The sequence below is a fragment of the Carassius carassius genome, chromosome 13 (assembly GCF_963082965.1).
Source record: "Carassius carassius chromosome 13, fCarCar2.1, whole genome shotgun sequence".
Lineage (NCBI taxonomy): Eukaryota > Metazoa > Chordata > Actinopteri > Cypriniformes > Cyprinidae > Carassius > Carassius carassius.
In genome coordinates, this window is record NC_081767.1 from 23287702 (window position 1) to 23303377 (window position 15676).

Consider the following 15676-nt stretch of genomic DNA (forward strand, 5'->3'; position numbering starts at 1 on the left):
TTGTCCCAACCGTACACAGTGTACCCTACAGGGCAGTTTTGGAAACAAAACATTTCCTGCCCTTTGTTGCGTGTCACCATTTCTTTATTATGCATTGGCATGTGTTCCAGTCAAACAGGTTAAAAGTCAGGCTTCAAATTCCAGTCATAGAATTCATTCAGAACTTTGACAATTGAGATAATTTTCAATGAACTTTGATGAGTGAAAGAGATGTCATCAAAGGGCAAGACATTTAACTGCATTACTCATTACGTGATTTTTGGGTTCGGAGGTTTACAGTCACTCTTCAAAAATGGAACTGAATTCTATTCCTGTGACTTCATCTTTCTGACTGTAGATCAACACCTGTTGAAGTGCAAGAGTTTCAAAGGACTGGCCGTTTGAATCTCTGCAGAGAATCTTCTAGAAAAGTGCTGCCATTATGTATATTACAATTGATTTTCGGTCATTACTTTTAGAAAACAGCTTGCCTGAATCTGCTTTATGGTCGAAAGCTGAATTGTGCCACTGTAAATGTATGTTTTCTGGACAAGTGTTCTTCCCTTCCATTTCAGTTTGCCGTTTTATGTTGTTTTCCATTATTAAACTAATTTTCACATTTATAATTATCATCACTGAATTAAGATTTGGAACCCTGGCATCATAAAATTCGATTCTAGTTCCAACTGGACTGAACGGACTGAAAAAGAAAAAAGAAAAGGACATATGGAGACAAAATAATCTTGCAACCCTTTATTCACAAATGCAAAGCATGAATTAGTACATTACAAAATGTTGACTTCTGCTGAATTGGTTTCGTATCATAACTCTTTTATAATGAGAAATGTCGATCTCATTTTTTTATATATATATTTATACATTTAATGTGTTTATAGAGAATAAGCATCAGAAGCTTTATATTGATGTTAACATGTTAGTAAAGCTGGTTTAGACGACTGATTTTAATCTACAAAGGAATTCTATTCAATTATTCTTTTGTTTTACATTATACTTTAACTTTTCCCTTCCATTTACTAATGTTCCAAAAATCGAGAACCATAGAGACCAGTTATATAGGAACGTAAATATATATATATATATAATTTTATATGATTTAATATATGTGTGATGATGTGTGGTGTGAAACAGACATAAATTGATCACCAGTATAGTACAGTAAAAAAGAGGGGGCCAAGAGATCCACTGACATTATTTCAATAAAGACACATAAAACTTTCTTATTAAGAAATATACATTTTCCATTACAGAAAAATAATAATAAAGTTACATTTACAAGTACTAAACATTTTTCACAGAACTCTTAAAGAAAGTGCCTTTGACGTTACTGTTAGCAAAAAAAAGTAAGACTGCCTTAACACAATTGTTTCACTATACCTACATTTCAAACAAACAGTATGGTAAAAATAAACATTACTTTAACCGTAATTTAAGGTTATACAAAGCAAAATGCAAAACTAAATGCGTTAAGTAAATATTGTTCACTTGTAAAACAATTGTATAGCATTAAAAAAAATCACTACGAAATTTGTAATTGGACCAACTGCTGTACAAAATAAAATGCTGTTATTTTAAGAACAGATTGATATAAAGTTTTATATTAATATCTAACAGTTATCAATTCAGTATCAAATCATATACAGGCGGGTAATCTCAAACTTATCAAATTCTTATAAAATAAACAAGCACCTCTAACAAGAGGTGAATGATATCACTATGGTCAACACCATAATAGTTTTCCACTGTTCAGACCATCTCTCCCCTAAGGAGCACACAGATGGTGCAGTCCCACAGGTATTCACATCATCACTTCACATCATGCGGATCTACTAGAAAATCAAATAAGACATGATCTACTAGAAGTCGAAAAGAGGTAAATCATCAAGTAAAAAGGACGCCCCCTTTCCCCCCCAAAAAGGTGGCATAAAATGGAAACAGAGAACTTGGAAACACAATACTGAATCATCACAACCACAGTGGCAACACAGTTTGGTCTACCAATTTCTGGTAAAAGGTCCAGTTTTTTAACCTTACTCTTTCACAGTCATCTTCTATCACCGGTTATATAGATAACATTACAGCAGATGACTAGGCTATAAGAAACACCACATGGTTTGAATTAGTATGAAGAACTTTTTGCCACACTATTCTGTGACTTGTGAATCAAACTGCAGCTGCATAAAATATTTTGCGCTCCTAAACTCTGACCTACAATCTTTTTTTAGCCTTTTTTTTTTTTGGCACATGACCTCGTTATTCACGTTATTCTCCAACTGTCCAGAAGCTTAGGCTGGTGTGTTAAATGTGAGAAGCTTAAACTTGTAAACACTGAAAAGCAGCATATGTGGACACTCAATGCACATTTTAAATATATACTTTGCATTGATTTTGGTCCATGCAGCATGGTTGAATTACTACAGATGCATCCTCTTTCAAGAACATTCAAAATCTGCTCCGCTCTTTCCTTGACACCGTAGGAGCGTTGTTCCGTCTTCTTTCAGTCAGTTGGGAATTTATGCATGTTTCCTTTATACCATGAGCTTTTTTTTCAGCTCAAAGTATGCATCAAATCTGGCCATGGCATACTCCTATAAAGAGTAAGAAAAAATGATTAAAGATATAAAAAATTATATATATTAATAAAAGAGCAGTTCTACAAGGTATATGCACATTATTTGGACTATCTTGGGTGTCACTGTCCTTTTGTTTTATGAGAAGTATCTTAACCTTGAACACGTTTAATTTTTCTAAAATTGTTAAGACACTCAACTCAGTTTTCAATTTCAAACTTCATTAAAAAAATCACTGTGAAACATTACTGTGGTACACACTCAATAGGTTTACAGTCATGCTACCCTGACCTCACAAGTATTTGTGTACTGTTCAAAGGGTTGTGAGTCAGTACAAATATTCCAAAGGCCGTATCTTTACGTATCTGATTGCCCGTTGATAAAATTCTTGTCTTACCTAAGAGCTGCACTGTGTACAATGGAATAACTCCGTAATACCTCAACATTAGCAACTGCACACAGAAAGTTTTGACAGTTTTCTTGTGATAACTCACCATGTACCCAAATTCAATAGTTGATATTTTGGCCTGGATTATGGACCACAATCCCCAGAAGAAATGGGAGGCCAGAGCAAACCTAATTGAGAGAGCAGTGAGTTCACAAAGTACAGATGGAAAGACCGTTTGGGAAGTCTCTGGAAATGTGAATCAGTGCTGGACTTGGTCCAAATGTCTTTTTTATATCCATTACAGTAGTACAGTACAAGACCCAAGATGGATAGCCTCGTTGTTTTGATTGTATGGGCCTCATTTCAAAATCAGCAATCTCAAAAAAAAAATTACATAATCATCTATAAAATTACAATTTGATGGCAAAATGTGTGTAAAACTGCCTAAAATAGATCTGAGGTAAGTATATCACCTGTTAACCTCCACTAGCATGTCCTCTTTGAGTTTCAGCTGGTCCTCCTCACTCAAGTTTTCAAAACCAGCATGAGATTCCAACAGATAACACTGAAAGAAATGCATCTGAGAAAACAAAACAAATGCAATGTCATTTGGTTATTAGATTTAAGAGGAGACAAAAGTACTAAAAAAAGACATACAAACCTGCTGTGCTTTGGTGGGGTAATTTTTGGTGTTCGTGATGAAAAATGGAAACTTGTCGTAGGTATAGTCATAAGTCCACTCACAGAAGAAATTTCCAATGTCAAATCCTCTGTGGGAGAAAGAAAGGAGAGCAGCACCCCATCAACAACATTTGTTAATGTGATAATAATGCATAATGAGTGTTGAAATCATTGGTTATTTGTTTGGTTGACTCCCTCATTCATGAGAATATTATAACATTTGGAAGCTGTTCAGATCAGCTTCAATAAATAATGAATAAATTTGGTTCTGATGGGCTTCAAATAATGTGTAGGGCTGATCAGCACTTTTATATATAATACATTTATTACCGAATACAAATGCCAATCACTGGTAATATTTTTAAAATTCCTGGTCTAAAATATTGTGAACTGAAGTGCAGCATTAACTGAAATTTCCCTATTGATGATTGGGAAGATTATAAATGTCTAGTCTGTCATGAAACTCTGGAAACTCTACTCTAGATAACAATGCAGTTGCGTATTAAATGGCACAAGCTAATTGGCTGATTCTGCAGCCAATCAGATTGCTTGCACAACATTCGCTGTAAGCTGGTCCTGTAGTGTGCAATCAGAGTCTTATACCCTCGACCTCCCCTAGCTCCACCTGTCTAAATCTGCTACAGGATTTATGTATGCCTAATAATGCAGCAGTAACATAGCTTACATGCTAACAACAGTGGATCTGTATATCAACTGGCAGTAGCAAATCCATACTTGCTCTGCAGTAGCAAAGTGTGTTGCAGATTTAGTCCACTAAGCCTTAATTATACTAACATTGTCATATCTATTAACATGCTAAAACAACTACAAAGTGTTGCCACGATTGAAATTATATTGTTAGCCAGGTCACTAGGTTTCTACCAGTTTTCAGCCAAACCACACAAAAAAAAGACAAAACATGACTCTTAATTTATCAAACTGAAAGAGATCCATTAGTAAAAAGACTCTTTGTGAAGAGGCTCACAGCTGCAGTGGAAACTGAACAAAGCACACATCTCTGTGGCTGGGAAACCCGGCTTCATTTCCTACCACTTTGCTGGACAAGCGCTGTCAATGGACCTAAACATGGGTCACTTATGCCCTGGGAGACTACACTTGGATGGCAGGATGGGAAAACAAACAAAGCATGCCTTGACCCTTGTTGCCCACCACTGGAACAGTGATCTTGCCAAAACAGGGTTTTAACAAAACCAGGCTCCTAAAAGAACATGTTTACAGTCAGGAGCTTATTTGCCCGAGGATCCTCTGTGAGACCTGTGTTTGAGCACGTGCAAGAATGCGAGTAACCTAGCAACAGTGTGGGATCAATGCCAAACCCCAACATCTAGAGGTCCTTTCTTAGAAATGGGGCACCCAAACTTATCAGAAACAACTAAGTGGTCTTGAATAAAAAAGAGAATCAAAAAGTTCTTTAATTCAGCTCCAAAGATGTGGGAGGTAATAGATCAAAACCTAATTCCCATCAAACATCTGGTTGTTAACCAAACCAGGCTGTTTTCTTGGAATTTAGCTGCATATGCTTTTTCTGATACAGCATGTGAGGAATCGTGTGGAATGAATGGGACTATGAATATTACAGACCTGTAGCTGTAGCTGCTGTACTCAAAATCAATCAACATGAGCCTCTGTCTGTCTGAGTTCTCACGGCCACTCAGGAGCAAGATGTTTCCTGTTAAAAACAAGGCAGCACCATTTGATAAAGCATTGGTGGATTTTTGTTAGCAACAATAATGAAATACAGACAGTCCCAGTAAATCCATGTCTAACCTTCTTGCAAGTCATTGTGGCAGAAAACAACAGGAGAGGGAGTAGATTCAAGTAGACACCTGTGTACACAAACAGCCATTTATGTAAACATACAAAAGACGTCTATAATGAATGCATTTGTCAATACATTATCTTGCTATCAGTCACTCTCGAATCTCTTAAAGTGTGAACAGTTTCCAGGGGTTATGATAAAGCATGTTAATAAAAACCACGCTGGAAATGCATGACGAGAAGACAATGCCCCTAAAACGGAATAATCAAGATAATAAAGATCTTACTTTAGACTGTCCATCTCTTGAGGCAAGTTGTAGCTCAAAAGGCGGGAGAAATTGCGTAGATGGTGTTCCCTGGTGAAGGTGAGCTGAAGCACTTGATCCATGTACCTGTGCAGTAGAAACAGGCAAATACAGACAGTAAGTCTTCTATTTTTAGCAATTAAGAAAGCTAACGGTAGAATTCATACAGTAGTATGAGATGATAAATGTTGGTAATCTATATTTATGTCCCAGTGGAAATGCTAAAGACTATTGGGTTTTCCATAAGACAGGAAACACAAAACAGTACAAATTCATCTTCCAGGGAACCGGGTTTACATAAATCGTGTTTTTATTTTTATACTGTTGACATGAAGACTGAATTTCACCAGAAAAGCTCAATCCTGTTAACATCCCGACAGTAAGGATGCAGTTCCCCACCCACTATGAACATTTCTACGAATTTAAACAAACTAGACAGCCTTTACTTAACCCTCATATTGTGTTCTAGCCATTTTTTCTTTTTCCTAAAAATGCTATTTAATGTTATCACATAGGACTAAAACCTACTGACTTTGCTCACAGTCAAAAATGACCAGTCTACAAAACATTCACTAAAATACAGATTCATAAGCTCATATCTTCCTAAAATTAATAAGTTCCAAAAAAGAAATTCAAACCTGTGCTTATTGAAAGAAAATGAGTTAATAATAAAAAAGACTGAATCCATGATTTAGTTATTATTATGTAGCATAACAATTTACAAGCAGTTTTTAAAAGTCCAGTTATTTTTGTCCAGAACAACCAAATTAGGTAAAGGGTTTTCAGCATAGGACAAGTGATAATTCAACAGATGTTTTATGATCACACACTTTTCCATGGTGCCAAACAGCCACTTTGGCTCCTTGTTGAAGGGCATTCTCATTCCATGAAATCTGGCAATCTTTTCAGCAATCTCAGCAAATATACCAGGGACACTCAGCTCATCTGTGGACAATTTTCGACTCTGCAGACAAACATTGAATGTGTTAGACACTAAAAAAACATTTTGCAATTTGCAAGAAAGGGATTCATAAGCATTAGTGTCAAATCACATGTTTTCACATCCAGATTATCTTCTCAATCATCATAGCAGCAAACTTTAAGACTCACAGGGACATATTGTTCCAGTCTCCCCTGTGGAAAAATGCCATAGAGTTTGGGCCCAAGCTCCCTCTCAGCCAGGATGGCAAACATCACACTCTCCAGTACCATGGCATCAGCTCCCTGCAAACACAAAAACATACGGATACAGTTTAGACACTCAACAAATGATATCAACTGCCAAAAACGGTCAGCAACCTACACAGACTGCAATGAAACCCTGCTTAGTTTAGTCTGATTGGATCTTCAGTCCCTTAGTTCAAAACTTAGATGCTAATTTTGTTGAAATCAGTTCAAGCTACAAGCCAGCCATTTTGTAACAGTTGTGATGGGCAGAAGCAAATTCAAGGGCAGTGCTGGAGCAAAGTGAGTTAAATGGGGAAAAAAACAAGAGAGGCAATTGTGCTGAGCGAGGCAGAACTTGCCAAACATCCCAGTCATTAATTGTGGCTGCTTAACTAGCAATGACATTAAGCCTGTTTTTGGACAAGGCTTTGCCAAGTGTTAATACACAGAACTGAAAGAGCTCCCATCCCATGTGGGGGAAGTACTTGTGCAAGATATCTAAATTTTTCAAAACACATTATAGTTCTGCTTTTACTCGTTCCTTTCTATTAGAGATTACCAAAAAATATGTGGCAAAGAGATTATATATTTACCAATATTTATCAATCATTGAATGCTGTACTTTGTACAATTGCCTTAGGAATCCAAACCTGGTAGGGCTGATGTTGCAATCATGGATGATTCAAAAGGGTGTTCTATTAACATTAACTTGGAATGACATTCGTCTCGTGAAAATGTTGTGCAAAAGTGTTGATCACAATCAGGCATACCAATATTATAAACATAAAGCATACAGAAAGAAAACTGACAAACTCCTACGTTCTCTGCTGAGTAACATGGCAACTCTTTTCAGTAAAATGAAAGTGATTAAGAACTGGGCTGCCAATCTCCAAAATGAAAAAATAAGTCATGCAGTAACTTTGTGTGAGGAACAGACCAAAATTTAACCACAAAACACTTAACAGGAACCAGATCAGTGTGATTCATAAACTGGATCAGTTGATTCTTTGAAAAGATCATACTCAAAAATTTCAATTTCTTGTCGTTGTTTGATATTTTCAATTAATTAATTTCATTAATCAAGATTTATATTTTTGTGTTCCACTTGTGAAAGGAAGCCAAGTTCGGAGAAACAAGCTGTAGGGATATTATAGTTATTATTTGGTTTAATTCGTGTTCCATTTCAAACATGAATGTGTGACATGTTATGATAATGAACACCAGACTCGGAGGTTTCCCAGTTGCAGCTGAAGGCAGCATTAAGCACGCATTGCATAGGTGTTCCTTTATTTAGTATCATATTTAAACAACAGAAATCTTTTGCTAAATACTAATAATAAAAGTCATATAATGCATTGGGCTTGAGTCTTTTATCTCACTACAGCTCAATTTAGAGAAGTCAGGTAAAAGCACTGAGCTCATTTCATCGCAATGTTTGACATTGAGCAAGAAGGGCACACAAACCTGCTGAGGGAATATCAGCTGACCTGCAGGGTAAAAAAACATCCGTTTCTTTCAGAAATTAAACACGACACTATGGCCTTCCCATTGGAGGATAATCTGTATGGAAAAACCTGGAAGGAAATTAAACTTCCTCAAAACATACTTCGGAAACACTATCACTGGCTTGCCTTGGAATTAGAAACGTATCAGGAGAATCAGAGATTTCTAATTCTTTATTCAAAATTTGTAACACAGTATGTGACAATGACACAGGCGCTTTATTCAAATTTGTTCTGAAATGTCTGGCACTTTAAGTTTGGTCTGCTGTCCAGTGAGTCAAATGATTGAACAGACAGCATTCTTATATGAAAATGACACATATGCCTACAGAAACTGGTTTCAGACAGGTTTCCTAAAAATAATTTAATGTGCTTTAAGACAATTCAACTTCAGCCCTAAGGGCAACTGCTCAGTACACAGTCCCAACCCTAATCAAACACACCTGATTAATAAAGGTCTTTAGGATTACATAACAATTACAAGCAGGTGTGTCTAATTTCTTATAAACCTGGGTACCCAATCCTATTCCTGGAAATCTAACCCTAGTCTCATGCACCTATACTAACAATAATTAATGTCTTCAACAACACTTGTTAATTACAGAATGGTGTGTTTGATTAGGGTTGGCACTGAACTCTGCAGTAGATTTCGAGGAACAGGGCTGGGCACCTTTGACCTAGAACAAATTCAAAAGAGCTTCAAACGTAACCAAATATTTAAATGACGACATGGTTTAAATTACTTAATTCTTGGTAAAAAGGGGAAATGATTGAATCTATTTAATTTTCAATCACTCCATTAGATGGAACTTTTATTAATTTCACCAAATAGCTAAACAGTGCGCATGATACATCAATCAATACTGCCTTCAACGATCAGTTACATTAGATTGATGCCTTCCAACCTTCATATATTGCCTGCAAAGCCAGCATTTTTCAGGTTTTAAACAGTCTCTCTCTCTCTCCCTCCCTACCCTGTTATCTGACTAAGCAATGGTCATGTGACCGCTGAGCAGCAGCTGCTTGGGTTTTTCCAGTGCCTGTTAATACACAAGGCATAATCACAGGATTACTGAAGCAGATCAGTTCACAGCAGCACAAGGGTAGTATCTACATGCAGGTGTTATCAATGTCCAGTGAGGAGGGGAAGTCCACCTAAACAGTACTACTGCTGACAGCCCTGTGTGGATGCACCTAAGATAAATGCACATAAAACTACACATGCAAAACAGACAGAAACTAAATTTGCAGAGGCCAGACAGCTGATGCTGAACCGAGACAGCGAGGTTAATGCTGGGATAAGCTTCTAATAGGATGCACTGCTATGTGACTCTCAGACAAATAATGCAACTCGGAAAAGTTTCAAGTATGTCAGGGGATGCGTTTCAGTGCTGTTCTCAGTTCTGGGCCATGTAGCTATGAATATGAACCTTTATACAGTAAAATAATTTTCTTACTATTAATTATAATATAATAATTAATATATAATTATAATTAATACCGGTATCCTCGTTTTGAGTACAAATATTTAAATATTGTTAGAACAAGATGATATTACAAAATTGCATAATATAGAATTGATTTCAGAGAATAATTATATTTTTATATAATTTTTATAAACTTTATAACTTTAAAATCGTTAAATTTAATTAGCATTTCTTAAAAAAAAAATTATATTTATATTTGGACCATTTTTCTTAAGTTTTAAGCATTAATATAAAAAGTGGTGAAGTTGGGGTAAGAACAATAAACTCAATTGAAGATGTATTAACTGAACACAAATCATATTACCTTATACAATTTTTGTAAAAATGAATTTTAAGAATGTTTTAAAAATTATTTTATATTGTTACTAAAAAAAAAAAAAACCAAGACAAAAATGATTAACAAAATTATTTTGTGATGCATTAAAAAGAGGGGTCCCAATTGATCAATTTTTTCACCAAAGACAATATACTAAAATACAAGAATGTGACAATAATAAATCTGAGAGCTCATGGAAAATTTTGACTTAAAGGTTTGAAATCACAACTGAGACGGGTCCAAAAAAACATTTCTGATGACCCAAATAGTTTGTCCCTTGGCTTTTGAGAATGATGGGATGGGAGGTAATCATACAATATCAGCAGTTTAACTATAATGCTTTTAAGAATTTGTACTCTTGTTGGCCTTATATTTGCTTTAAAAACATGTCAGATGATGTGGAATAAAACCTTTTATAGAAACACAACTCTATAATGACACATTCTGCTTACATAAAAACAATAGAAAAACAGAACTTAGCTAATTTTACTTACTTGAAAGTCATTTTCAGTGTTTGATTGTCTGGAATCCCCTTTATTACAGGACATCTAACAATAAGAGAAAAAGCAAAAAACTATCCATAAGAACAAGGTGTTGTTTATGTGACATATCAATTTAACCATCTTCATAAAACAGCTAAATTAAATGACAGAGCTATTTTCCTGATCAGGGACAGTCACCCACTATGAACTATTGAGACTGTGTCTTTGGCAGCACAGTAAGAATGTGCATTAAACAAATGCATTAACTGTGTGATAAAAAAAAAGAAAAAGAATAGAGTTTTAGAAAGGCTTAAGAGATAGAAATGTATGGCCTGTTGAGCAAAAGTTTGACTCTACCGGATGCTGACCCAAAATATTCTTTAATGACCACAGGTGCGGGAAAAAAATCAAACTCTTTTATAACAGCAACTATAAAAAAACAAATTCCATTGATACCAAGCACAAATATTTAGTACACAATGCTATACTCCATTACAAGTAAAATATATAAAGGGTTTGGTGTCCATGGTAATAAACACTATGTAAATCTCACAAGAGCAATGAGAATGCTAGTGACAGCAATAAAGTGTGTCTAGTTAAATAAAGGTCAGCACAGGTTACTACTGGTGCACAGTTTTCAAGTTAACTCATATAAAATGCCTTAATGAACTTAATGAATTTATTTGTGAATCACTGTGTAGCAAAGTCCACACACTCTGGAATTTGTCATTTGACTTCAACCAATGCTTTTTTCACGTTTAAACACCTGAATAGACTGTGGACCTACTGACTCCTCATCAGGTATGACATCACAAGCTTCGTGACAGCTGTTTATTAAAAACATCCAGAGATTAAAAGCAGCTCATCATTACAAAAATCAAATACCAAAGCCCAAAGAGAACATTCAGTCACTTCACGCATTTATAGCTTACTTAAATTTAGGAAAATATTGACCTATCTGTCATATAATATAGCTAATATTTTTTATATATTAAATTTTACTTGAAATATATTAATACAAATAAAAAAATACAGAAAATATTTTCATTTGCTAAAAATTATGTCATTACATGAACAATAATCATAAGGCACGCCCTTTATAAGCAAGGCTGATATTATCATAATGCTACTGATATGTCATAATAAATGAATTTTAAAGGTAACACTATGGAATATCATTCACTGCATATAACTATCATATTGGCTGTTTATTAATACATATAAAAAACACATATTAATGCATGACCATATTCTAGATCCCTTAATCCTACCCTATACCGAAACATAACTACTACAACAACTCCCTTACTATCACTAAGCATCAAATTAGGAGTTCACCGAGGGAAAACTCTCAGGTAATAGTGAATATGTGTTCCCTAATCTAAAGCGTTACTCTATTAAAAAAGTAGAATGCCACCAAAATATCTTATAATTCACTGCCGCAACTCCTTTGGTAATGTAAACAGCATCTAAATATGTTTCAAAGGAGTAACAAAGAGTTGAAAAAAAGCAGACATAGAGGCAGAAAATACTTTAGACAGAGCACATTGTGAGCTTAGTTCTCAAAGATTTTAAAGACTGCGATGCTCATAAACTTGAAGACAATGCTGTGGCTTCAGGGATCACATACTGTACCGTGAGTGCTATGTTGGGATCACCTGGAAACAAGAGTGCTCAAGGCACGCTCCTTTGGGAAGCCTACGGCAAAGAAGACACGCAAGTACAGCGATGGAGGTACATCACCCAATAAAAACTGCCTCTTTAAATTTAGAGGGAACAAACACAAATACAAAATCTCTGTTTGAGGAGCGATTTAATACCCATTCTGTCGAATGAAATTAGGTATGAATATCTCACAACAGTCACTAAAACCATGATTACAAGTTATTTTTGGTTAGTTTAACGCACAAATGAATACTGCTTAATTGTTTTAATGGTTTAAACTGAAATTACTGCCATTCAAATTATCCCAGATACACAATACCTAGTTTCAGACTAAATGGCAAGATTTAACATTTGGCAATCACGTCCTGTATGTATGTATGTATGCATGTATGTATACTTCCCAGCTTACTACAGGAACATAACACAAAAACCTGACATATAAATCTTAAAAGTTAACATATATTGTGTAAAACTTGGGGTTGAAATGGTTAAGGCATGGGAGCGGATCTTACTAAGCATCAAGTTGATCATATTTTTAAAAAAACTAAAATTACAAATCAAGAATGCTACTACATTGCTACTTATTGCAAATTATTAGACTTGACTATGCAATATGGCACTTAACTCATACTTTAACATTTCACCAAGTAAAAAGAAACTAACAACACACCTGCAGAATTTGTCCATACAGGCGAAGCAGCACGTTTCGTGGTTCATCTCCAGTGCTTGGTTGCTTCTCTGGCAAAGCGCAGAGGAACAGTTTGTTGCTGAGGCCTCCCCTAGAAGCAAAATATATAGGTTAGAAAAGAAAATAACTGCATTCTTACAATGAATCAGTTTGCATCCTTATTTGAATCCAGACAACATCACTAAGAATAATGCTCCTAACAGAAAGCGTTTTGAGATTAATTAAAAATGCATAGAAATTCTGCACACATTTTTTGTATTCTATTTTCCTTTTTCCAAACGTTGTTTAAGGCACATAACTAGGCTTTAAGACACAGTCCCTGCATTTTAATTTATTCTGTAAAAATTATTTAGGAAGTGCCTTCTGTGTATGCAGCTCACTCGGTTTTGAGACAGACAGTTAATGGAAAAATGAGGCACATTATTGTAGAATCGCCCAATCTTTTATTATCTTCTGATCAAAAAAGCGAAACTTACGGTACAAAATAATTTTATGAAAGGAAACATTGCGCGATTTCAGTGAATGTGTCGCCTATTTCCGAGTAACGTTACTTTTAATGAAACCTATATGCTACCAACACTGTATTCATCTTACTGTAAGGTTAGGTTTAGGGTTGGGTGGTAAGTTAGGTGTACATATAAAGCCTCGCATCTTATTAATATCATCCTGGAAGCTAAATTTGATAGGTAACGTAGCACTTTTCGCTATCCAATAATGCTACCATTTAATTAAATCTGAAAGGGTAACGTTAGCACACGTCGTCAGAACACCGTCTCTGACACAAGTAACTTAAAACCATTCATGTCACAGTTATTTACATTCTTAGTCATTTTGCAAACCAGAATACCTGATAATAGAGATTTGGAAATCATCCTCATCTATGGATTTCCAGGCTCCGTGAAGAAATTCTTTGCACCACAGATACGCCTTATGCTTTGTCTGGTGGTCGGGCTCATCCGGTCGGATGATGTCTTTGCAGTCATTCTCACTGTCAGGCTGGACTTCGAGAACATTCTCATTTACCAATAAACCCAGAGACATTGTAGGCGAGGAAGACACGCCATTGATGAATTTAGTCTTCATTTTTGCTGTTGGTTACTAGTGTAAACGTAAATAATTAAAATTTGCAGGCAATGAATTAAATCACAGGCTCTCTGTGCAGCTTAATAACTGTCAGATGTTTTAAACGCAGATTTAATGGGGCTATCTGATGCCGTATATAACCGTACGCACAATAGTAAAGAACACACTGCTTCAGACGCATTTGTTCGTGCGCAGTACGTTGAAGTCGAGTGGGTTTGACCTCACGTCATCCGACCACACCCGTTCTGCTCTCTGATTGGACAACAGAGTCACGTCCCCTTCATTCCAAACTCGAGCTACTAAATCAATAAACAATTCCTTAAAGGAAAGAATTTGTAAAATGTGTCCCTATAGGAACGTATAGTGACATGACAATCACCACAGTGGTACCTGGGGAGATGTAGAACAAAAATCTGGTGGAGTTTGCAGAAAACAATTTGATTTCCTTTTTTATGAATTTTTCAAATATGTCCGTATAGCAACATAAATAGCATACGTCATGATTTTGGTAAGCAATTATTAAAAAATTATACAGTAAAGTAAGATGACAATCACCACAGTGGTACCTGGGGAGCTGTAGAACAAGAATCTGTTTGCAAACAACAATTTGATCTCCTTTTTTATGAATTATTTTTAATTGTGTCTGTATAGCAACGTAGATTACATTGGTCAGGATTTTGGTAATCATGTTGTGGAGACGCTGTTTCATTGTGAAAGCGAAAATACATGTTTGGCCTGCCAAAAGAGGACACAATTATTTATCAGTGGTTAAGTTGTATTTACAACACTGTTCCATAAAAGTTCAACCCAAATATTTTGATATGTGCAACGCATTTTATGAAGGACTGTTTCCTGATACTGGCAGAGAGGCTTACATATGTACATATGTGAGTGGGGCCCCACTTGGTCCATTTGCGATCGCGTTCTTGGTTTGGGGGGGGCTGGGGTGATCTCATGCACGGGCAAGTATCATAGACGGTAAAAGTATAGGTCTCTGAAGGAAAGTAAGGGGAGTTACCAGATCAGCATGTTACCTGATTGGTTGACGTCATAGTGACGTTAGGTTTAGGGGTGGAGTTGGGTAAGGGGGATCATTTAGATTGGATGATTTAGAAACACCCAGCAGTTGGAAAACTCCCACATGGTGATAAACGCCCACTTTTGCTCTGGGCTGGTGAGAGCACACCAACTGCACACCCCTAAGGACAGCTCTGACAATAATGTACATTATGTGGAAAATAATGTGTTTTTGAAACCTTAAACCGCATAAACACATTTCTTTACACCAAATACACAACATATTGTTCTTTTTAGCAACATCATATGTACCCTATAAGCGTAGATGGCCTGACTACAGTGTCAGAACACCGGTGGAAAAAAACTAAATCATTTAAATCAATTATAAATGAGGCATTTGTTGCATCCAGTGGAGACATAATTACTGATTATAATGACGTATACTGTCTTTTTACGCATTGCGTATCGCGCCATGTAAACATAAATCCATGTCTACATCTGTGATCGGAGAAACAATAAATAAGCTCTACTCAACATTGCTCAAAACTT

The 15676-nt window shown here is 35.8% G+C and overlaps 1 protein-coding gene across 2 annotated transcripts; it reads right to left on the reverse strand.

Moving 5' to 3' along the window:
• Positions 1-717: 717 nt before the first annotated feature.
• LOC132156123 (choline kinase alpha-like) lies at positions 718-14308 on the reverse strand. 2 transcript variants are annotated; one of them, XM_059564994.1, is made up of 13 exons: positions 13875-14058; positions 13010-13118; positions 12333-12372; positions 10687-10740; positions 6831-6944; positions 6551-6684; positions 5703-5807; positions 5425-5483; positions 5239-5326; positions 3617-3725; positions 3429-3535; positions 3062-3143; positions 718-2585 (listed from the first exon to the last, which is right to left on the reverse strand). In XM_059564994.1, the coding sequence occupies exons 1-13, from the start codon at positions 13903-13905 to the stop codon at positions 2526-2528; spliced, it is 1092 nt and encodes a 363-aa protein (XP_059420977.1). In that variant the 5' UTR covers positions 13906-14058; the 3' UTR covers positions 718-2525. The 2 variants fall into 2 exon arrangements, with proteins under 2 accessions (XP_059420977.1, XP_059420976.1); XM_059564993.1 differs by lacking the exon at positions 12333-12372 and having other exon boundaries at positions 13875-14308.
• Positions 14309-15676: the final 1368 nt, after the last annotated feature.